General features: G+C 37.4%; 3 protein-coding genes across 3 annotated transcripts; all 3 read right to left on the reverse strand.

Moving 5' to 3' along the window:
* On the reverse strand, positions 1,029 to 1,816 carry LOC18771519 (putative receptor-like protein kinase At3g47110). The gene is made up of 2 exons (XM_020569004.1): positions 1,504 to 1,816; positions 1,029 to 1,390 (listed from the first exon to the last, which is right to left on the reverse strand). The coding sequence occupies exons 1-2, from the start codon at positions 1,814 to 1,816 to the stop codon at positions 1,029 to 1,031; spliced, it is 675 nt and encodes a 224-aa protein (XP_020424593.1).
* On the reverse strand, positions 7,443 to 8,900 carry LOC18770893 (methylesterase 10). Its single transcript, XM_007203411.2, has 3 exons — positions 8,496 to 8,900; positions 8,201 to 8,329; positions 7,443 to 7,712 (listed from the first exon to the last, which is right to left on the reverse strand). Exons 1-3 carry the CDS (start codon positions 8,880 to 8,882, stop codon positions 7,443 to 7,445), a joined length of 786 nt encoding a protein of 261 aa, XP_007203473.2. The 5' UTR covers positions 8,883 to 8,900.
* LOC18771547 lies at positions 13,982 to 21,839 on the reverse strand. The gene is made up of 14 exons (XM_020568386.1): positions 21,768 to 21,839; positions 21,579 to 21,689; positions 21,399 to 21,464; positions 21,216 to 21,302; positions 20,539 to 21,129; positions 19,377 to 19,856; positions 19,056 to 19,114; positions 18,866 to 18,971; positions 18,643 to 18,722; positions 18,076 to 18,405; positions 17,557 to 17,897; positions 14,453 to 15,985; positions 14,319 to 14,387; positions 13,982 to 14,218 (listed from the first exon to the last, which is right to left on the reverse strand). The coding sequence occupies exons 1-11, from the start codon at positions 21,831 to 21,833 to the stop codon at positions 17,855 to 17,857; spliced, it is 2,019 nt and encodes a 672-aa protein (XP_020423975.1). The 5' UTR covers positions 21,834 to 21,839; the 3' UTR covers positions 13,982 to 14,218; positions 14,319 to 14,387; positions 14,453 to 15,985; positions 17,557 to 17,854.

Raw genomic sequence — 21,862 nt, forward strand, 5'->3', positions numbered from 1 at the left:
ATAACGAAACCTTAAAAGTATTAAGATATGAAATCATTGTAAATATATTCTTTCCTAGCTTGTATATTCGTTGGCTGCAAGTTAGGATTCCAGGTTAATTACTAAATTGTAGGATCAAAACGTAGGGTGCTCTAGGCACTGCTATATAAATCCTTGTATATATTCAACGTTGTGAATATGCAAAATATATCAAATACCATTTTTTTACAAAAACATCCTGCAGTTGCATGTCAGTGGGGTGATATGAGATTTGAGAGCAAGAAGAGCAGACTGGTCTGTGCTGATGTTGGTTTGTGCTTCTGTCATGGTTAAGTTTGCCATATATATATAGAATAAAAGTGTACAAGAGACAGCAAGAGGAAACGAGTTCTGTCCATTTTGTGCATGTGGTTGGAGATGTATGCAAACGTGGAATTGTTGACAGTGCTTTCTGGAAAGCTAGAAGGGAAAAGCAATGAGGAATCGATCACGACTTCAACAATTAAGAAAAATGAGGGAAAAAGAAAAGAAGAAAACAATCGATCCTTGCCAATTTTAATTTTAATCTTAAATTTTTTTTTTTTTTTTAGTCAAATAAAGTGCGAACATAGTTGATAAATTACATAGTTGTAACATTTGTGTTTTTTTTTTTCTTGTCGAAGACATTTTGTAGAATATTACTAATTTTTGACAAAGACTATATTTGATGAAGTTAACAACCTATTTCTTATCTTTAGAATGATCACTGGTCAATAATTCTTAATTAAATTAATATGGTAGTAACTTGTAAGCTTCTTAAATAATTTTCCATACATTAATCTAAAAAATGACTTCACAAGTAAGTAATCATTATATGACTTCTTCCTTGGTGATTTCGATTTCTCTCATTTCAGAATATTATACACCACAAATCCAAAGAGTAGACTATTTAGACAAAGAAATGTGATCAGCGAGCTCTCTAACGCCAAATGACAAATTTCTGGTGGACTAACCAACCTATATGAATTTCCTCATTCTGTACATGTAAAAGCAGAGGAACAAAATTAACACTACTCAACTCCACTGTCCTTCAAAAATTTGATCTTGATTCTATTGAGTGTGACCACAACTTCTTGCATACTCATCTTTTCTTCGGGTGATTCTGCAGAACAAGCAAGACCTAATCTCATAATGGACGATAAACAATCCCTCTTGGCTACAAAATGATCTTCCTCTGCCCCAAGTAAATATGCATCCACAACTTCAACGATTGCGTCTGCTAGTAGTGAATTTGAAACCCATTGCTTTAAATTCATTTCCCCAACAAACATCTCACCTGTTGGCTTCCTTTTTGTGAATGTTTCCATCAATACAATTCCAAAACTGTACACATCCCCTCTAGTTGAAACAATTCCTTCCATTTCGTACTCTGCTATATATATGATGAGAAAAATATGATTTAAGTTCATTGTTCATTGCTTGCTTCTTAGAAAAATAAAAAAAAGACAGCATATATTGTATTGGAAAATAAATTAGAAACATCACCTGGAGCCATGTACCCAACTGTGGCTAGGGTCATGGTTTGGGTCATAGAATCTCCTCCACCCAAGAGTTTTGCAATTCCAAAATCAGCAACATGTGCAACCTTAGCATCATCTAGTAGTATATTGCTCGGCTTCAAGTCACAGTGGACAATAAGTATTGCACAACCATGATGAAGGTATTCCAATGCCGCCGCAACATCTGACAAATTTAAATTCATTTCCCCTACAAACATCTCATATGTTGGCTTCCTTCTTGTGAATGTTTCCATCACTACAATTCCAAAACTGTACACATACCCTCTTGTTGAAACCATTCCTTCCAATCCATACTCTGCATTATGAAAAATCGGCCTGGGCTGCCTATGCCGGTCTGGGCGGTGCTAGGCGGGTCTGGGTGCCAGGGTGGGTCTGGTTCTTTTCTTTTGTTCTTTAAGCCTACTGTCTAGCGATTTTTCAACCTTATGCACTGCATTCCATCATAACGTCTAATATTTGCAAAGCTTTTATCACTTGAATGATCAAGATAGGATCAAAATCCATCTATAATTGGTACTTAGGTAAGGAGGGTAAAGTAAAACCCTCAATGAATAGAAATAGACACACGGAAGACAAATACCAAGGATTCCAAACCAATATGAGACTTAGATAAACTTTAGCTACAAAGCTTATGAATGCAGACTATTCAAACCAAGCACATTCATACGCAATACTCATACCCCTGCAAAAGTAGAAGAACACTACGTGACAAGTTGATATAAAAAATAAAATAATTCCGCATTTTTTGAACGGTTCACCATTGAATTGCTTTTGGGCATTTGAAGTTGATCTGCACTTTGGACGCACATGAAAATCATTATATATTGGCCATAGACCATGGATGATAAATTTCTGGGCAACGGGCTCATAGCAATCACTTCCAGCAAGGTCTTTCATTAGCATGCAGTATGTATTAGGCCAAGTTATAAATAAGGAGTAAAATTCGAAATCATCGTAGTCGCTGTATTTGCCAGCAGCAGCGGCAGCTGCCATGGAGAGCACGATTAAACAAAGGAAAATGATGTGCGTCGTTTTGGGCTGGGTTAGGGGAGCAAGAATCACCATTAAACTTTCAATGCTTTGCACCCATCGCACTAGTTGTTTCATGAAGAGCATCAAACTATCCATCATGAAAAAGAGACATAATAAATTAAAGGGAACAATAGAGACTTGAATAATGGCCTAATAATAATCAATAATGCTCTAAACTACTTTTATCGATAAAAGAAAATCGGGGGAAGAAATTTTTTTTAGCTAAAATAAGGCGTTAAAACGCCTGTTTACAGGGGGTTGTGTATGATCATAGTTCCTCATGCCAATAAGGGGTATTAGACCCTACCCGCAGGGAGTAGCTCTCGTGAATTCTTAACGGCGTAATAACCTCCGGCCAATGCCGTTTATATAAAGCGTATAGCCGCTCGGCTATACAATTTATTTATTAAAAAAAAACCCAAGTACAGCCGCTCGGCGATACGATTTTGGAAAAAAAAAAAAAAAAATACCCAAGTATAGCCGAGCGGCTATACTATTTATAAATAAAAAAAGGTCCACGTGTGTAAACAAGTACAGCCGCGTGGCTATACTATTTTTTAAAAATACCCGAGTAAAGCCGTGCGGCTGTACTATTTATAATTTTAAAAAAATTACCCGCCTATAGTGCCCACGTGCGAAAACAGGTATAACCGAGCGGCTATACTAATGTTTTAAAACAAATACCCGAGTATAGCCGACCGGCTATACTATTTTGAAATTTTACAGTTTAAACATATAAAACCAAAACCGCTACAACAAAAACCTTCCTACCAAGGGCAGTCTGCTTCGGCTTGTTGTGTGACTAAAGTTCTGACTTACAAGGAGCAACATAATACACACATAAAAACCAAAGAAAGGCATATTCTTAGAGCTTTAACGTACTCATCACCACACCACCTGGCATCAGACTTTAGTGCTCATACTGCTTGGGCTAATCAGCTACAGTAGGAGTTTTACCAGCTTCATCTGCATCTCCAGCATCACATTTCTACAATCACAGAGGCAAGTTATAAAAGTATTATTACAACATAGAACTTGGAAAGCAAATTTGGTATTACCTCTGCCTTTATTGTAGGTGGCATCGCAGGAAGAGAAATTTTGTGACATACATTTTGTGTCCTTTCACAGCCCAAAAACATATCTTCAATCCTCATGTTACAGTCCCGAAACATTCCATATTTTCCGAAGCAGATTCAGGCTCCCCACAACATTCCCTTATAAAACCTAATATTTGCGAAGCTTTTCGTCTTCTTCCCTATCACTTGAATGATCACGATAGGATCAAAATCCATCCCAATTGAAATTCCAGCATCCTCAAGCATCTTTGTCACATTAACGTCTTCATAAAACTTAAATGCTAAGTTGAAATAGTGTTCAGCAAGCAGATCAGTGTATTTATTTACCATGCTCTTTCCACTGTCTTCCCCAAAAAAATTTATTCTCAGTCAAATCCTTCGCTATTGGATTTGGCCAGTACTCTTTCATCTTGACAACACAAGTTGTCTCCTGCAAAAATTAAGACGGGTGTAAAATTGAAAAAATAAAATGATGAAAGAAAAAAAAAACGAAAAATAGTGCTCAAGGCTATGGATGTTCACGAAGTATATAATACCGCAATTTTGAACTGTTCGCCATCAAACTCTCTTTGGGCATTTGAAGCTGATCCGCACTTTGGACGCGCATTAAAATTATTATATATTGGCCATAGACCACTGATGATAAATTTCTGTGCGTCGGGCTCATAGCAATTATGTCTAGCATGGTCTTTCATTCGCATGCAGTAGGTATCAGGCCAAGTCATCAATAAGGTGTAAAATTCGAAATCATAGTAGTTGCCGCAGTTGCCAGCAGCAGTGGCGGCTGCCATGGAGAGCACGATTAAACAAAGGAAAATGATGTGCGTCATACTTGGGCTTGGTTAGGGGACAAGAATCACCATTAAATATTTTACACCCATTGTATTAGTTGTTTCATGAAGAGCATCAACTATCCATCATGAAAAAAGGACATAATAAATATAAGAGTTCAAGGATATATAATCAATTTCTTATATTCAGAGACTGGCAAATAAATTGATTACCAAGTCGCTCCTCTTGGAAACCATGAGAGGGGATAGAGTTAATTAATTTCTTACACAAAAACTACAAAACAAAAGTGTTCGGGGTTAGAGAAACTCATTAAGAAAGACCTCGTCAGAATTCGGTGGTTACAAATTACAATTTTGAACTGTTCGCCACTGAACTGGCTTTGGGCATTTCAATAAGGTGTAAAATTTGAAATCATTTTAGTCGCCGTATTTGCCAACAGTGGCGGTGCCGGCTGACATGGAGAGCACAATTAACAAAGGAAACTTATGTGCACCACACTTGGGGTGGGTTAGGAGCATTAAACTTCCAAATGCTTTGCACACATCATACTAGTTGTTTCTCGGAGAGCATCAACTATATCCATCATGAAAGAGAACGATCACATAATAAACATACGAACATCTCCAAATAATAATCTTTGGTGATTTGGAAACCACGAGAGGGGATTGAATCAAAATAATTAATTCACGTTTGAACATCTCCAAATAATAACATTGTAGCAAGAACTCGGTGGCAAAGATTGTAGCATTCAAGTTCTCTGAATAAAAACCAAAAACAAAAATAATACCGCAATCTTGAACTGTTCGCCAATGAAATCCCTTTGAGCTGGTGAAACTGATCTGCACTGTGGATGCACATTAACATCAAGATTAAGAAGATGCTGGCATATACTGTCTGGAAGACCACCACTCATGTTGTTTCCACGTAGAGCCAAAGTAGTCAAGGAAGACATGTTGAAAACAGCCAGAGGAATAGGCCCTTTCAACATCTCCAGCTTGTCCAAATTCCCGATCTTGTTTGCAAGTTCTGAAAAATCGACAATATATATATATATATATATATATGTGTGTGTGTGTTAATTAAACTTATTATTTATGCATATATAATTAAGAGCATGGACTGCAACAAAATGGCGAGGCTCGCATGACAAAAAAAATAGGCGAGGCGAATCAAATATATATAATTGGATCACATACAAACGCACGGAAGCTCACATACACAAATATACTTAGGCAATGCAACAAATATACCATTGAAATGGTTGGAGGCGAGGAATATCTCCTTCAGCATTGTTAAGTTCCATATTTCTTTGGGTACCCTACCTGTTAAATTTGGATTTCAAGTTAAAATCCAACTCAATTTACTTTATCAATTGAGTTCCAAATTTGGGGCATATCGGGGTGGAGGAGGCACGTCAGAGTGGGAGAGAGAGACACACAGAGAGACGGAGAGAGACATAGACAGAGAGAGGGGCGATCGGTTTTGTAGAAAACCGATCGGTTTTGTCAAAACTTCAAACCGTTCGTTCTCCTTCAATTCTTCTCCAAATTTATCGAGTAAGGCACCCGGGCACCAGTTGACCCGCAGGAGGGACCTTCAAGAGGTCCAGCGAGCTCAGACTATCAGTGAGTGGACTCTTTGTTTTAATAAATGAATTTAAGTAGTTTAGTTCCAGTTATAAGCTGTTTTATTCTGTTAAATATTTTATGTTGCATGCTGCCAAGTGAAATCTCCTTGAAAGAATAGAGAAAAAGATATTCTCGTTAATTATCAGATAAATAGCAGCAGAATTTTAAAAATTACAGAAAGTTAATTATTCAACAGTTTTGCCTTAGAAACTTTATATTTTCTTAAACCACCTTGTACGCAGATATGAAATGTTGCCTTCGGATTATATTTGTTGCTTTCGGTTTAGTCAGCATGCTTGACAGTTGCCCCACGAGTGCCTTGGTACTCGAACTCGTGTGGAGCGAGTAATACGGATAAAGGTGGACTACGGTCCCCAGAATCCTGCGAGTTGCTCGGACTGACTTCATGTCACTTAGACCTGCGAGTATGTGTCACCCCATGGTGATGCAAGGAATTGACGGATATAAGGAATTGACGAAAATAAGGGTACACCTAGGTGATAGTTTTAAACTGTTTTCAAATGTATATAATTATATACATGCATTGATTTCAGAAATAAAGAAAATAAGTGAGTTTTTTACAGTGGGGTTAGTATGTTCATATATTATTTTCTAAACTTTGTTTTTGGGTCCACTCACCCTTATTGTTGTTTTGCGCCCCCAGGCAGTAGACGTGCACAGGAATCCACCACCGGGCCACTTCCCATCTTCCGCGCCTTTCTTCTGATGTAGGATTTTTGTTTGTTAAAAGATTCAATCCTTTGTAAATTCTTAGTAATCGCTCTGATGTTTTGCCCTATATTGAGATTTGAACTGTTGGAATGTATATATACATATGCTGGCAGTTGGTTGTATATATGTATACTTGTTTGGCAGGTGAAAATGTTTTGGTATTGAGCCAGTTACAAAGGAAACTCTGCCGGTTTTTCGGTAGACGTTAACCTTATTATTTTATCATGTTTTGTATAGAAGGGCAAATAGGTCATTTGTGCCCAACATTCGCCAGGTGTCAGACACGCACAGGGTCTGGCTCGAATTCCAAAGTGGAATTTGGATCGGGTCCTGTGATGGGAGATTCTCCAATAAGTATTTTTTGTTAAGAATTGGTTACATACTTCTAATTTTGATTGTTGGATTCCATTCATTAAATGTGCTGGTAGTCTTTTAGATACAATCCAACCGAAATTAGAAATATGTAACTAATCCTTAACTTAAATACTTATTGGAGAATGTATATATATTGGAATTTATTACACCAACTAATTGCCGATTTTATTTTTCACAATTTTAGTGGGTCAGAAAGGCTAGCTAGCATAACTGCATCATATACAATGATGACAAGCTCCTAGCTATAATTTATTAGGTGCTCACGATGTTTAGGAATATTGATCAGAAATCTCTTGGAGGGTTGAGAAGAATTCCTGCGGTTTGGAGAACATGAGCATATGATCAGAGCCGTTTATCATTTTGACTTCATGTGGAGGATTTTCCTTGATCATCCACCGTTGCACATCCTCCCCAATGGTAAGGTCTTGGTCGCACACGATATATACTCTAGGAACCGACCCATATTTCTCCTTGGTGAGTTTTATTTCCTCATCAAAGAGAGGGAAAAATCTCAGCGATGACAACGCCAGTGCTAAGTCCTGTTGACATCCAAATAAAAAATAAATAAACAAATGAAAGAAAAAAGAGGAAACGTTAGGTAGAAGCTTAACCAATTGGAAAATTGAACCTAGATGGATGTAGACTGGACTCCTCCACATGCATAAAATGGGCATAATTACTATAGCACCATTAAATTTAATAGGGTTGTTTTTAACCATCAATGATTTCTAAATTTATACCTGAGTTTCATTTTGATTCTCTAATAGACGAAAAAATTTATATAATTTGACTAAATGACAAAATTGGAACATGTGGGAGAGGGAGGTCGACATAAACTAAAAACCGAGTTGGAATACCAAAATCAAATTCGGATAAATTTAGGAACCATTGCAGTAAATAACTCATTTTAAAATTTAGATTTAGATTTATTTTAATTACTTAAAATGTGAATAATTGACATTTTCCAAGTTTATATAATAGTATAGATATCTCAAACAATTTCTCGCATTTTTTCCTCAAGATTTACCTCTGGTGGCGACAGCTGGTACAACACTGAAGTCATACGTTGGGGACCAAAAATTGCCGATGTTGGAGGGTTGTTGAGTCCTTTATCAAATCTATATTGAGAGTCCATAAATTCCAATCTACTACTAACCTGTTACATATTATAATTAGTAAATCCATATATTTTCAAGGATACGTATATAGAAAAAAATAATCAATAAAGTTGCTCCTCATTTTGCACCTGAGTTCGAATCCCCCTCTTGATAATTTAGATTAAATTACGATAGAATATCGTTTTATACATAACTATTCTATACCTCTTCAAATATGGTCAAGTAACTGATAGTAGGGCCAGGCATCAAAGCGGTGGCAAATACAGCCGCAGAAATTTTCTCAGGGAACCGCTCCATGGCAATAGATATGCCGGCCCCACCCATGCTATGGCCCACCAAGATAACCCTCTCATCTGGTGGAAGAGACTCCATGAATTCAATCAACGGCTCAACATAGTCCGCGAAGCAATGGACTTGATTTATCTGTTTTGGGTTGTCTCCAGATGCTGCTAGGTCCAGAGCTGTAACATTGTGACCTGCAGAGGTCAGCAGAGCTGACAACTTGTACCAACACCATGCTCCATGGCCAGCTCCATGAACCAGCACAAAATGCTTCTTTTGGGCTTCTGGGTTTGGAGATCGAGAACACATTCTTAGTGAGCAAAGAGAATAAAAGGAAATGCACAAAATGCTTAACGTAGTGAAGGTTATATATAAGTTTTAATCTATCACAACATCATAAGTACTTTTAAGACTTTGTCTAGTTTAGTGAGATAAAAGCCATCGATATTTACAAAATGCCGTGAGCAGCTGTGTCGTTGGTCTGTCATGTTGGAGTGGAATTCTATCCCTGTTATTGTTTTAAACGCTTATAGCAGCATAGCATCCTTTCTTTTCCTGAAGCCGGCCTTGAGGTATTCTCTTCTATAAAGAATTATAGGAATTTGGTTTCTTTTAAATGATTGGGGTTGGAAAGTTTAAGAATTTAATTTTTCAAATTGGTGTAGTAGATAGATAATGAGACTCATCGATCAAGCCACAATGAACGAGGCGGTAATAGTCATCACCAATTAAGGGCGGTGAGCAAAAATACTCTCTCGTATTTTTAGATTGCTTACCCAACGTTATTTCTAGACAATATTTGGTTTGTCCTCGCAACGGCTGGTGTACGTGTACCTAAATATATCATCTGTACAGTGATGATAATTAGTTCCTAGCTGGCTAGGAGGTGCACCATCATGAGCGTATTTCTCAGCAATCTTGTGGAGGTGGGTGAAGAGCTCCATCGTTTTGGAGAACATGAGCATATGATCAGAACCATTTATCACTTTCACTTCATGCGCAGGATTTTCCTTGATAATATTTTATCAAAAGGGAGAAACCCTACTGGCAAGTACATGGTGCTTGTCCAGTGTTTTTTTTTTTAAATTATTAAGAAAATATTTTATCAAAAGGTCAGTTGTTGAATTTTTGTACCAGTACTGCTACGGTCACCAAATTTGTTCACCAAATGTTAATATTCCAATGTGAGCTTATTTTGAACCTCATTTGTCTAACGAAATATTTATGTGTATATGAAAAATTTAGTAAACAGATTAATTGGCGATTCCTATAACGTTGTTCTCGCCATCATGCTAAGTAACAAGGAAAAAGAAACCAGAAGTTTATATTTTGAAATGAGAAGAATGTCTGAGATAATAAGGAAGACTTGGGGTACATCAATATCAGGTATAGTTTTCTTTGACAACTGAGATTAGGAAGACTTGAGATCAGGTAAAGTCCTTTTCTATCTGTCTCTGGCAGCTGGTATTAGGAGGTGCTCATGTTTAAGAATATTTTTTAGCAATATTCTGGAGTCTAGACAACAAACATGAACATGTGATCAGAACCATTTATCACTTTGACTTCATCTGGTGGATTTAACTATGCTACGAATTAGATTTCTTCGCCTATCCTTGTTGACGAAAAAAATTGGAAATTCTATACATAGAATCTAAATTACCTTAACTACAAAGCTTGTTCTTCTATTCCTTCACTGTTAAATGTAACAACGGTCATCCACAAAGTGCATTCACTTCTTAAAAATCTCCATATATGGCCTCAAGGAGTCATGAGATCTCAAAGAACTCTTTCCAGCATTGTCTGACTGTGGCCCAGTTGCCTGACTCAAAGAGTTTTCGTCAAGACTTGGCCTCACTGGTTGGCAAGATCTCATTTTATCACTTCAACTAAAAGGAATAAATGATGCTCAGCAAAAATCTGTGCTGATAAGTTCATTATTTTAGAAGTTTATTTCTCTTCCTCAAAACAGAGTTCTTGAAATCTTGTTAAGCTGCAAGCAAAGAGCAACCAGTTTAGTTTGGATAAGTCATGATCACGAGGAACGAATGAAACTAAAAATGAAAGAAAGAAGTTGACTAGTAAATTCAAAATAAAATCAAACACTATGGTAAGAGCAATCACTAGTTTACTGGGAAGCATAATGAAACTCAATTCAAAGAGACGCACCGATTCAGAAGAGCATTATGATTGTAGGGAAACAGATTCTTTTGGTGTAGACCCTCAATAGAAATTTTAAGTGCAAGTAAGCACTCTTTGGCTTCTTTGAAATACCGTCCTCCATTTTGGGTGTGCTCGCAGCCATTTTCATTTTCTTCATCAGGTTCATCATCAAGAAATGTAAGATGATTTTTCGTTAGTGCAAGAGAATCCTCTCCCCAGGAACTCGAGCCACCCAATGAAACTTTTCTTTTCTTGCAAAATGATTGATTTGTAGCTTGCCCACCCACTAGAAATTCCACAAATAAGCTCCATAAATCACACTTTACGCAAGCACCTAAAAGAGAATGCATTAAGGACAGTAAGAAGCAAATGAAAGATACAATGAGTTGCAATTAAAAGCAACTGTCTGGGGTCAACCAAATTGATTCTTATTTTGCTAATTAGTTAAGAAGTCGTGTAAAAGCAGAGGGATAATTTTTTATAGTTTAGTTCACAGAGGTCGATACCAGAAAAATGCAGCCCACCACGGTTTAGATTTCATAAGTTAAGAGAAGGCGTAGAAAGAGAAAATACATTAAAAGATATTCTGCACAACTGATTCCGGTATCTTTTGAAATAAGGTAATCAAGAAGCACCTGATGGTCATAGCTCAACTGCAAAATAAGAAGAAAAAAGAAAGTGCACAATGTCAGTGATTCCTTTTTATTCCGCAATACCATATACTTCAAATTAACAACTAGGAGGCATGCCGAAGTGGAAATGCAGATATGTAAATGTCCAACAGTGAGCATCTTGCCTCTAATAGGAAAAGATGGAACAAGAGTACAGGATTGAAAAGATCTGAGACACGAAAAAGTATATTGCCATTCGAATCCTCAAATGCAACCTTTTCCTTTTCATCTATATAAACCCAAAAATCTTGTTAAAAGGAATCCATGACGATAACTTTTAAAACAATGGAAAACTAGGATATTGATTCCTTACTGTTCTTCTGCACAACAAGGTACACAAAGCAGTTGCAAAAGCACTTTGAATAAGACATCATCCTACGGTTCAAAAACAAGCCAAGAAATGAGGACATGAGTCTAAAAAACTGCACACACAAAAAATTACGACAAATGCAGAATACAGAACTGCAATTTTAGTATGTGAAATTGTTGAATAAGATGATGCGTTCAGATAGACAAAACAAAATATGGCAATTTTTCTCTTTTTGGGTCTGGGTGAATAGATTGCCTATTTTGCTTATATCACGTTGCGTATAAACATAGACAAAAAAACTCCTAGTTTCAAAGATAAAGAAGACATACCTCTTTGATATACAGTTGGATGAAGGATTTGGTAAAGTCAACACCTTCTACAAAATACATTTCATGATCAGCTGGAAGATGCCCTTGAAGCCAGTTATAAAGCTCCAAGAGACCTTTCTTTCTTAGACAGTAACATTAGGCTTCTAGTACTAGAAAGAAATCAATAAAGCAGAAAGGCAATGGTGAGCAATGCCAATGCGCCTCCCTCCACTAACCGACCTCTCCCTGCATGCGTGTTGACAACTAATCTATCCTTTCCTTTTCTTTACCCCAACCAAGACCACCAGGAATTATAAATCTCTCATTCCCTCTCCCAATTCTCACTCTCTCAACAACAGAAACACAGTTTTCTATCTCTTCCTTTCACTCCAAACGAAACAAACCCCTCATTTCTTATGCCTTTCCTTATTTTATGTCACCTTTCCTCCTTCTCACACACTATATACATGTCACCTTTGCTCCTTCGCACCAGCAAGCTTCGTCTGTCTTCATTTGGAAAAAAAAGGACACTACCCGCCCTGCTGCCCAGACCCGCCCAGGCCACCTAGATCCGCCCAGGCCGCCTAGGCGCCGCCTAGATCCTCCCAGGCCGCCTAGATCCGCCTAGGCCGCCTAGGTGCCGCCTAAATCCTCCCAGGCTGCCTAGGCCCCCCCCTAACTCCCTGGTGTCGGTGTCCTCCCGCCTAGCACCTAGGCCGATATCTCGAACACTGCTCAAAACCTGGAACGGGCTTGCTATGTGCCCTAGACGTTCGTAGTGATGAGTTCGAGTCATATTCGCCAGAATATTACAAATAAAAAAATATAACGAGTATAGCCGCACAGCTATACTATTTTAAATAAAATTAAGCAAATACCGAGTAAAGCCGCCCAGCAACACTGGTTTTTTAAAAATTAGGTAAAAACGGGTATAGCCACGCCGCCGTACTATTTTTAAAATAAAATTAGGAAAAAATCTAGTATCACCGCGTGGAAGTACTATTTTTAAAATAAATTTGGAAAAAACGAGTATAGCCGCACGGCTATACTATTTTGCAAAAAATATAAACCACCATTCTAACCTATCTAAGAGAATGGATTCATCTTCATAGGAATCTTTGGATCTACCATATGAACCACCTTTGGCTACGATTTTTTCTCTTACTGTTCCTTCTTTTCGTGTAAAATTTGAATTTTATAACTATTGTGCACGAATTATAAGAATTTGAGAAAATTTTGATAAATCACATCAACAAGTCTAGACACCGTCATTCCCCCAGGCCAACCAGTTACAATGTCAAGAAACCTCATCTCATGGTCAACAAGTATATCCGCACGGCTATGTAACAGGCTATACCCTTTTTTAATTTAATTTTAACGAGTATATCCACGCGGCTATGCGATTTTTATTATTTTTTAATTTTAAATAGTATAATAGCACGGCTATACTCTTATACATTTAATTTTTAACGAGTATACCCTTTTTTCTTTTTTCTTTTTTAAAAGAGTATAGCCGCACAGATTTTCCTTTTTTATATTTATTTTTTAAAGCGTATAGCCGGCCGGCTATACTATTTAAATATACCGTTTTTTTTTTCTTCAGATTATTTTAGGGTTTGGGGCTAATATACCACTTTAGCCCATTCGGCTGGAGTTATTTCTTCAATTATTTTGGGCAAGAATAAAAAATGAATTTTATTTATAAGAAATAATAGGAGTTTAACCCATAAATATAACAACAAAAGGGATCCACCAACATTTTGTGGATCAAAGAATGTTGAATTTCTAGGTATAAAATTGCTTGAATGCGTTTTGAATCTAAATGTCCATGCCCTAAAAAAATCTTGTTGGTATTTACTCTTTTTAACCCCTTTCTTCTAGGGTTAGAGTACGAGGAATATATATGGGAGAAGGGAAGAGACTCAACTCACAACTACTACTCAATCTCACTCAAATACATAAAGAAGGAAATATATATTTAAAAGTATAGCCGCGCGGTTATACTTTGTAAAAATATTCGAACATTTACTGATATACACCTTAAGGTCCAATGTATTGATACTTTTTAAAACTATCTATAACTATACACCTTGATAAGATATCTTCCTTTGGTTACTGCAGTTCAATAAGTTGTGAAATAGAGTGCTCTTGCTCGAACCGTAGATGACAATATGAAATTAAAGTCAATTTCATCCCCTGGAAAGCACGGTAAAACAAATGTTAGCAAGCAAAGCAAGAAAAGGCCACATAGTACCTGGAGTCTTAGGAACTGATGGTAGTGATCAGAGAAAGATACTCTTATGAGAGCATATAATTCCCATGTTGAGGTGTTCGCAAGGACCAACCACCATGCTTCATTTTTCACCTGTAAAAGAGAATCTGAAGAGTTTGGTTTCTCATTACTAGTTTAGAACAAGACGAAGTTTTTACCTTAGGGAAACGCTGGGTAAACGCTCTTGATTTGTTTTGCCCGAAATTGGTGTTCACCAATGCGATGTCTAAAGAGCGAGACTTTCTGCTGAAGTTTTAATTTCACTTCGATGCGTGGAAAAGGCTGCAGATCCTAGAAGAACAAAATATTCTAGATGCAAAGCTACTGAAATTAGTTAACACTCCTGAAAGCAAATAACTGACTTGTATTTCAATAACCTACCCAGCCCAGTCAAAAATTTGTCCAGTCATGTTAAATCTTGACCTGTGGGTTAGTCAGCCATGTGTCAACTATCTTAGAAGTCTGTACCTGCTACATTTTTGAAGCAGGAAAATTTCCAATCATGGTCTGCAAAGTTGCCTTGGGGAATAGTTGCTGTACGCTTAATATTCCTCTTTTGCTTAGCGAGTTAGCAAGTTCAACATTCATGCATGGCATCATCCATAAGGAAGAATCCCCATCAAACCATAAACCCTGAAAGAACCCAAAATATATGAGAAGAGGCTAGGAGGTGAAAACTCTACTTTCTTAAGGAACAAATCATCCGAATGAAAGCGTAATTGTTAAAAATAAATAATTAGATAAATCAAAGCCTCACCATTTTCAGAAACAATTAGTGTACCATTTAAGTGCAAGTGCTGCACATTGTCCTTACAGACAAAAATATATATGGCTATATTCCAAAGTGGCCCTTCTAACAACACCTTAATGAGTAAGTCATAATTTCTCATGCTTTAGGGGTCTCTGAAGGTCTGGTTAACTCACATCCAACCCTTCCTCAGGCCAGATAAATCTATGTAAATAAGACAAAAGAAGAGCTTCTCTTGGAGGACAAAGGAAAAAAAAAGAACAAAACAAGATAAACCATATAGGAAAGAAGCATGGACTAACAACATTCAAGGGTGCTCAGCATCCCCGATTAACATCTCTAACTAATCAACTGATATACTAGCTGTAGAATGTAATAATATAAACAAGGCAGAATGCCCAATTCGCACTAGCACTGGTCTTTTATTTCTGATATTCAAAACCCCAAACAACCTGATTCCTAGTATTAATATTTGAGGCAAATATTCAGAAACTAATATGATTTGTGTTTATTGATTGTTAGGCGGGCGGATTGTGATGGACATCTACTCCCATCTTTCTTGTAGAATCTGATCAACTGTTGATTATAAAGGGAGAAAAGCATATGTAATCTGATTCACATATTTCTTTCTTTCCATTTTTTATTCTATGTAGTCATGTGTGACCAAAACCATCATTTGCAATATATCTGTATTGATATTGTAAAATCAACATATCTCTTTGTTTTCCCATCATAATATTCTGTTCCCTGCAAGAGAATCAACACTTACATAAATTTGTCCTGAGGAACAGCTGCTGCAATATACTCCTGCTAGAAACCTTTGTAAATATAGGAACCAAATGAAAAAGATAACGCACAAATTTTGCCTTACCTTAATAATGAACAGATGATGATGACCAGGAAGGTTTACACCTCATGCCAATGTACTGGTACAAACGAATACCTACAATTTAATACATATGCCTAATCAGTATATGGAGTAAGAAAATTATCTTTTTATATTCTCTTTTCCAAATGTGTTATTCATGAAAGACTCATTCTTATTGAGGTAAAACAGAAATGCCTGAATCTTGTTGTTTGCAAAAAGCTCCTCAACCATAGATCTATCTTTGTCATTCAGACCGACATGGTGTAATCCAATGCCAAACTGCAAGGTGTGCCTCAGGTTAAAGAACCATCTGCTGGGCTTCTTCTGGCATACTAAGAAACTGCCTTGGATGTTCATCTGACGTTGCCAACTTCAATAACAGAAAAGCACAACAAAAAATATCGAATCAACGCAGCAACCGAAACCAAAGAAAAAAAATCCAAGCTTGAGTTGAGAGAGAGGCTCGAGACCGAGTATTTGAATTTTGAAGATTGGACTGCGAGTGCAAGCTTCGTGTTCATTTCTCTGTCTCTTCATTTCACTCGCGCACCACATTCCTGTGCGACTGCAAGCTTCGTCTCTCTTCATTTGAAAAAAAAGGATGCCCAGACCCGCCCAGGCCACCTAGGCGCTGCCTAGATCAGCCCAGGCCGCCTAGGCGCCGCCTAACTACCTTATAGCATCAGAGTTGTTATCTTAGTGGAGATTTCAATAGCTGAATGACATTTGATGGTTTTCATAGAGAGAGTCCAGTCCAATCCAATCAACGCATCAGCCGAAACGAAAGAAAAAAAATTGAAGCTTGAGTTGAGAGAGAGAGAGAGAGAGAGAGAGAGAGAGAGAGAGAGAGAGAGAGGCTCAAGACCGAGTCTTTGAAGCTTGCAAGCGAAATGGCCGCCTAGGTGCCGCCTAGATCCTCCCAGGCCGCCTAGGCCCCCCCTAACTCCCTAGTGTCGATGTCCTCCCGCCTAGCGCCTGGGCCGATATCTCGAACACTGCTCAAAACCTGGAACGGGCTTGCTCTGTGCCCTAGACGTTCGTAGTGATGATGCGTTCGAGTCCGATTCGCCAGAATATTTTTAAAAACCGAGTATAGCCGAGCGGCTATACTTATTTTTTAAAAGTTACGAAAATACCGAGTAAAGCCGCCCGGTAACGTTGTTCTCGCCATCATGCTAAGTAACAAGGAAAAAAAAACCAGAAGTTTATATTTTGAAATGAGAAGAGAGTTTGAGATAATAAGGAAGACTTGGGGTACATCAATATCAGGTATAGTTTTCTTTGACAATTGAGATTAGGAAGACTTGAGATCAGGTAAAGTCCTTTTCTATCTGTCTCTGGCAGCTGGTATAGTTTGGATATAATTAATTTACACCAATATCAGGTGATTTTCTATGACAATAGTTTATTCATATCGAATATGTATAGTGCATTAGCAGGTGCTCATGTTTAAGGGTATTTTTTAGCAATATCCTGGAGGTGGGAGAACAGCTTTACTGGTTTAGACAACAAACATGAATATGTGATCAGAACCATTTATCACTTTGACTTCATCTGGTGGATTTAACTATGCTACGAATTAGATTTCTTCGCCTATCCTTGTTGACGAAAAAAATTGGAAATTCTATACATAGAATCTAAATTACCTTAACTACAAAGCTTGTTCTTCTATTCCTTCACTGCTCAATGTAACAACGTTCATCCACAAAGTGCATTCACTTCTTAAAAATCTCCATATATGGCCTCAAAGAGTCATGAGGATCTCAAAGCACTCTTTCCAGCATTGTCTGACTGTGGCCCAGTTGCCTGACTCAAAGAAACTCAAAGAGTTTTCGTCGAGACTTGGCCTCATTGGTTGGCAAGATCTCATTTTATCACTTCAACTCAAAGGAATAAATGATGCTCTGCAAAAATCTGTGCTGATAAGTTCATTCTTTTACAAGTTTATTTCTCTTCCTCAAAACAGAGTTCCTGAAATCTTGTTAAGCTGCAAGCAAAGAGCAACCAGTTTAGTTTGGATAAGTCATGATCACGAGGAACAAATGAAACTAAAAGTGAAAGAAAGAAGTTGACTGTAGTAAATTCAAAATAAAATCAAACCATCTAGTAAGAGCAATCACTAGTTTACTGGGAAGCATAATGAAACTCATTTCAAAGAGACGTACCGGTTCAGAAGAACATTAGGATTGTAGGGAAACAGATTCTTTTGGTGTAGACCTTCAATAGAAATTTTAAGTGAAAGTAAGCACTCTTTGGCTTCTTTGAAATACTGTCCTCCATTTTGGGTGTGCTTGCAGCCATTTTCATTTTCTTCATCAGGTTCATCATCAAGAAATGTAAGATGATTTTTTGTTGGTGCAACAGAATCCTCTCCCCAGGAACTCGAGCCACCCAATGAAACTTTTCTTTTCTTGCAAAATGATTGATTTGTAGCTTGCCCACCCACTAGAAATTCCACAAATAAGCTCCATGAATCACACACTTTACGCAAGCACCTAAAAGAGAATGCATTAAGGATGGTAAGAAGCAAATGAAAGATACAAAGAGTTGCAATTAAAAATAACTGTCTGGGGTCAACCAAATTGATTCTTGTTTTACTAATTAGTTAAGAAGTCATGTAAAAGCAGAGCGTTAATGTTTTATATTTTAGTCGCCGAGGTCGACACCAGAAAAATGCGGCCGACACGGTTTAGATTTCATAAATTAAGAGAAGGGGTAGAAAGAGAAAAGACCTTAAAAGATATTCTGCACAACTGATTCCAGTATCTTTTGAAATAAGGTAATCAAGAAGCACCTGATGGTCATAGCTCAACTGCAAAATAGGAAGAAAAAAGAAAGTGCACAATGTCAGTGATTCTTTTTTATTCTGCAAAACCATATACTTCAAATTAACAACTAGGAGGCATGCCGAAGTGGAAATGCAGATATGTAAATGTCCAACAGTGAGCATCTTGCCTCTAATAGGAAAAGATGGAACAAGAGTACAGGATTGAAAAGATCTGAGACACGGAAAAGTAAATTGCCATTCGAATCCTCCAATGCAACCTTTTCCTTTTCATCCCTATATAAACCCAAAAATCTTGTTAAAAGGAATCCTTGACGATAACTTTTAAAACAATGGAAAACTAGGATATTAATTCCTTACTGTTCTGCACAACATGGTACACAAAGCAGATGCAAGAGCACTTTGAATAATACATCATCCTACAGTTCAAAAACAAGCCAACAAATGAGGACATGAGTCTAAAAAACTGCAAGAAAAATACGACAAATGAAGAATACAGAACTGCAATTTTAGTACGTGAAATTGTTGAATAAGATGATGCATTCAGATAGACAAAACAAAATATGGATATAAATTTTCTTTTTTTGGGTCTGGGTGAATAGATTGCCTATTTTGCTTATATCACGTTGCATATAAACATAGACAAAAAAACTCCTAGTTTCAAAGAAAAAGAAGACATACCTCTTTGATATACAGTTGGATGAAGGATTTGGCAAAGTCAACACATTCTACAAAATACATTTCATGGTCCACTGTCATATTAGCTGGAAGATGCCCTTGAAGCCAGTTATAAAGCTCCAAGAGACCTTTCTTTCTTCCACAACACAGAAGCTCTGCATTTGAATCACAGGTCAAGCGTAAGTTCCAAGTTGTACAAGCACATTTCTTGTTAGTGCCTCCTTTTGTGCTAATCAAGCTAAAAGAACACCTCAGGAAAAGGAAAACAGCCTGTCTTTGCAGATGGCGAGAAGACAGACTATTTACTTCTGCATCAGAAACACTGGAAAGAAACGGAGAGCCTTCCAGACAATCATCCTGATCATTCTTGAGAGTAATGGGATTCCGCAAAACATCTTCAAAGTACTTATGAATAAGTTGCAACCATGTAACAGGAATTGAGAATTCCTGACAAGTTTGGAAAATGAGCCTGATCATGAGCACCTGCAGGACATGTTTAGCACAGTATACTTGTGATCAAATTCCATACGGTGCATCACACAAGCATAAGAAATAATGTAACATATATCCACAAATACCTCACATTCCCAGCTAATTAAAAACTAGTCAAGAAGCATGTCTTTAATAAAATCATGACATATAAAATATAACCATCACAAAGGATCACAAAGGATCTGGTGCATTACTTTTTGTAAATTTATATAAGTGTCACTGCAAAGCTATAAGGATTACAAAGAAAGCTAACATATAAAATTCTCATAATAAAATACAAAGGAAATTGTTCTATGAGAGATTAATTTTTCAAAAAGAAGAAACAAATCTTCACTAGCGTCTCTACAGGGAATGCCTAAATAACACTCTAGCATCATAATTAGTTCTGATTGCATTAGATTGAAGGATTTCGAATTCTAGGTATTACTCAGCCCAACTCAATTAAGCCTTCATCCCCGGAAAATAACAGTACTAACAGTAAGGCCTGTTGCTTAAGACCTTTTCAAATAGCAAATGTTAGACAGTTATCAATGCATTATGACATCAAACACTTGGTCCATGCTTAGATTTTCGGCTTAGAACCAGAACCAACATTCGTAAGATCTGCTGACCATCAACAGTTAACTTCTGCACATTCATTATTCACAAAGAAAAGACTCGGGCTAACTCATACCAATAACTTGTGTCTAAAGTATTGAGAGATGCACTTGTTAAAGTTAACACAATCTGCTTGCTCATCAAGGCACGAACATAAAAGCTTAGGTACAAGGTTGATGATTGTAGAAATAATTGGATGATGCCTGTCTACAGATCCACTTGCAGCTTCCATAGAACCACTTTGCTCAGCCAAGGAACAGAGAAACTGAACCAAGTTTCCCAGAAACAAGGATCTTTGAAATAAAACATCCGCACCAGAGCTTTTCTGAGCAACAAGATTTGGTCCAACATGAATCCCTTGTAATAAATTCCAAGGGACGGTTGAAAGAACAGAATTGACATTATCAAAGAACAGTTCAACAAGTACATCATCATCTTCAGTCTTCAAATATTTTCGTATATCATGTAAAACTCGAACAACACCAGCTGCGACAGACCAGTCAGCATTTTCCAGCTTACGTTTTAACACAAGAACTAAACTTGATGAACCAGAGTGATGATCATCAGCTTCAGTTGTCAAATGTGATGAAGTACATTGAATCGCCACAGTGATCGCCAAATCCACACAAACACACAACAAATGAATAAAGGCACCCCAGTTGCTTCCCTACAAAATACATATAGCTAAGAAAATGAAGTAAACAACCATAAGTACAAAATTACATCCACTAAGGGATTGAAGTTGTAAAATACCAAAGCAGCAAGGAATTCTGAGACAGCAACTAGAACATTGCACGTCAGATGCTTGACATATTGACTCTCCACTGTTAACAAAACTATCTATTGAAAAAGCAACAAATTTGAAGCTCAATCATTTATATACTGCGAAATGACCACAAAAAATTCATTTACTTAGAAAGAAGAAGCTGAACTTACCAAGTGAGTTACGATTTTAGTTAGACACATGCAATCACTCTCACAATCCAATCCTATCACTGGGCCCTGATAACAAGGATTGACGGAAGATAAATACTTCAAAGCTTACGCCTTGGGGTTTCATCCCAAAAAAAGTCAAATTTGTAGTTTTTAGAGAGAGAGAGAGAGAGAGAGACTGACATTTTCAGAGTCGGAGTCAAGTGCTTGGGTCAAGAGCTTGACTTGGCGAAGAAGCTGAGAGAGAGTGACCAGGATTTCTCGCTCTTTGGTCACCAAAACGACACCGGATTCCTGCAAAGCAACAGAGAATTGAGCTTCTGAAACAACCAATGAAATGAAACCCTAATCATAGAGTAGGGAGAAACTTACAGTGTACGGACGGAGACAGTCATCGACCAAACGGCAGAGCCGCGAGAGCTTCGAATCACTGCACATTTTCAAATCGACGAGGAAAGGCGAAAGCT

This window comes from Prunus persica, chromosome G7 (genome assembly GCF_000346465.2).
Source record: "Prunus persica cultivar Lovell chromosome G7, Prunus_persica_NCBIv2, whole genome shotgun sequence".
Lineage (NCBI taxonomy): Eukaryota > Viridiplantae > Streptophyta > Magnoliopsida > Rosales > Rosaceae > Prunus > Prunus persica.

Bases quoted from the DNA above. Each gene is read 5' to 3' on its own strand.
- LOC18771519 (XM_020569004.1), bottom strand. From the start codon at position 1,816: ATGGTTTCAACAAGAGGGTATGTGTACAGTTTTGGAATTGTAGTGATG. The intron at 1,391-1,503 runs GTGATGTTTCTA...TCATATATATAG, and splicing joins AGTTGGGTACATGGCTCCAG to CAGAGTACGAAATGGAAGGA.
- LOC18770893 (XM_007203411.2), bottom strand. From the start codon at position 8,882: ATGTGTTCTCGATCTCCAAACCCAGAAGCCCAAAAGAAGCATTTTGTG. The intron at 8,330-8,495 runs GTATAGAATAGT...AATATGTAACAG, and splicing joins ACTTGACCATATTTGAAGAG to GTTAGTAGTAGATTGGAATT. The intron at 7,713-8,200 runs GTAAATCTTGAG...GGATGTCAACAG, and splicing joins ACCAGCTGTCGCCACCAGAG to GACTTAGCACTGGCGTTGTC.
- LOC18771547 (XM_020568386.1), bottom strand. From the start codon at position 21,833: ATGTGCAGTGATTCGAAGCTCTCGCGGCTCTGCCGTTTGGTCGATGAC. The intron at 21,690-21,767 runs GTAAGTTTCTCC...GTTGCTTTGCAG, and splicing joins ACTGTCTCCGTCCGTACACT to GAATCCGGTGTCGTTTTGGT. The intron at 19,857-20,538 runs GTATGAGTTAGC...CATGTCCTGCAG, and splicing joins ACTTTAGACACAAGTTATTG to GTGCTCATGATCAGGCTCAT.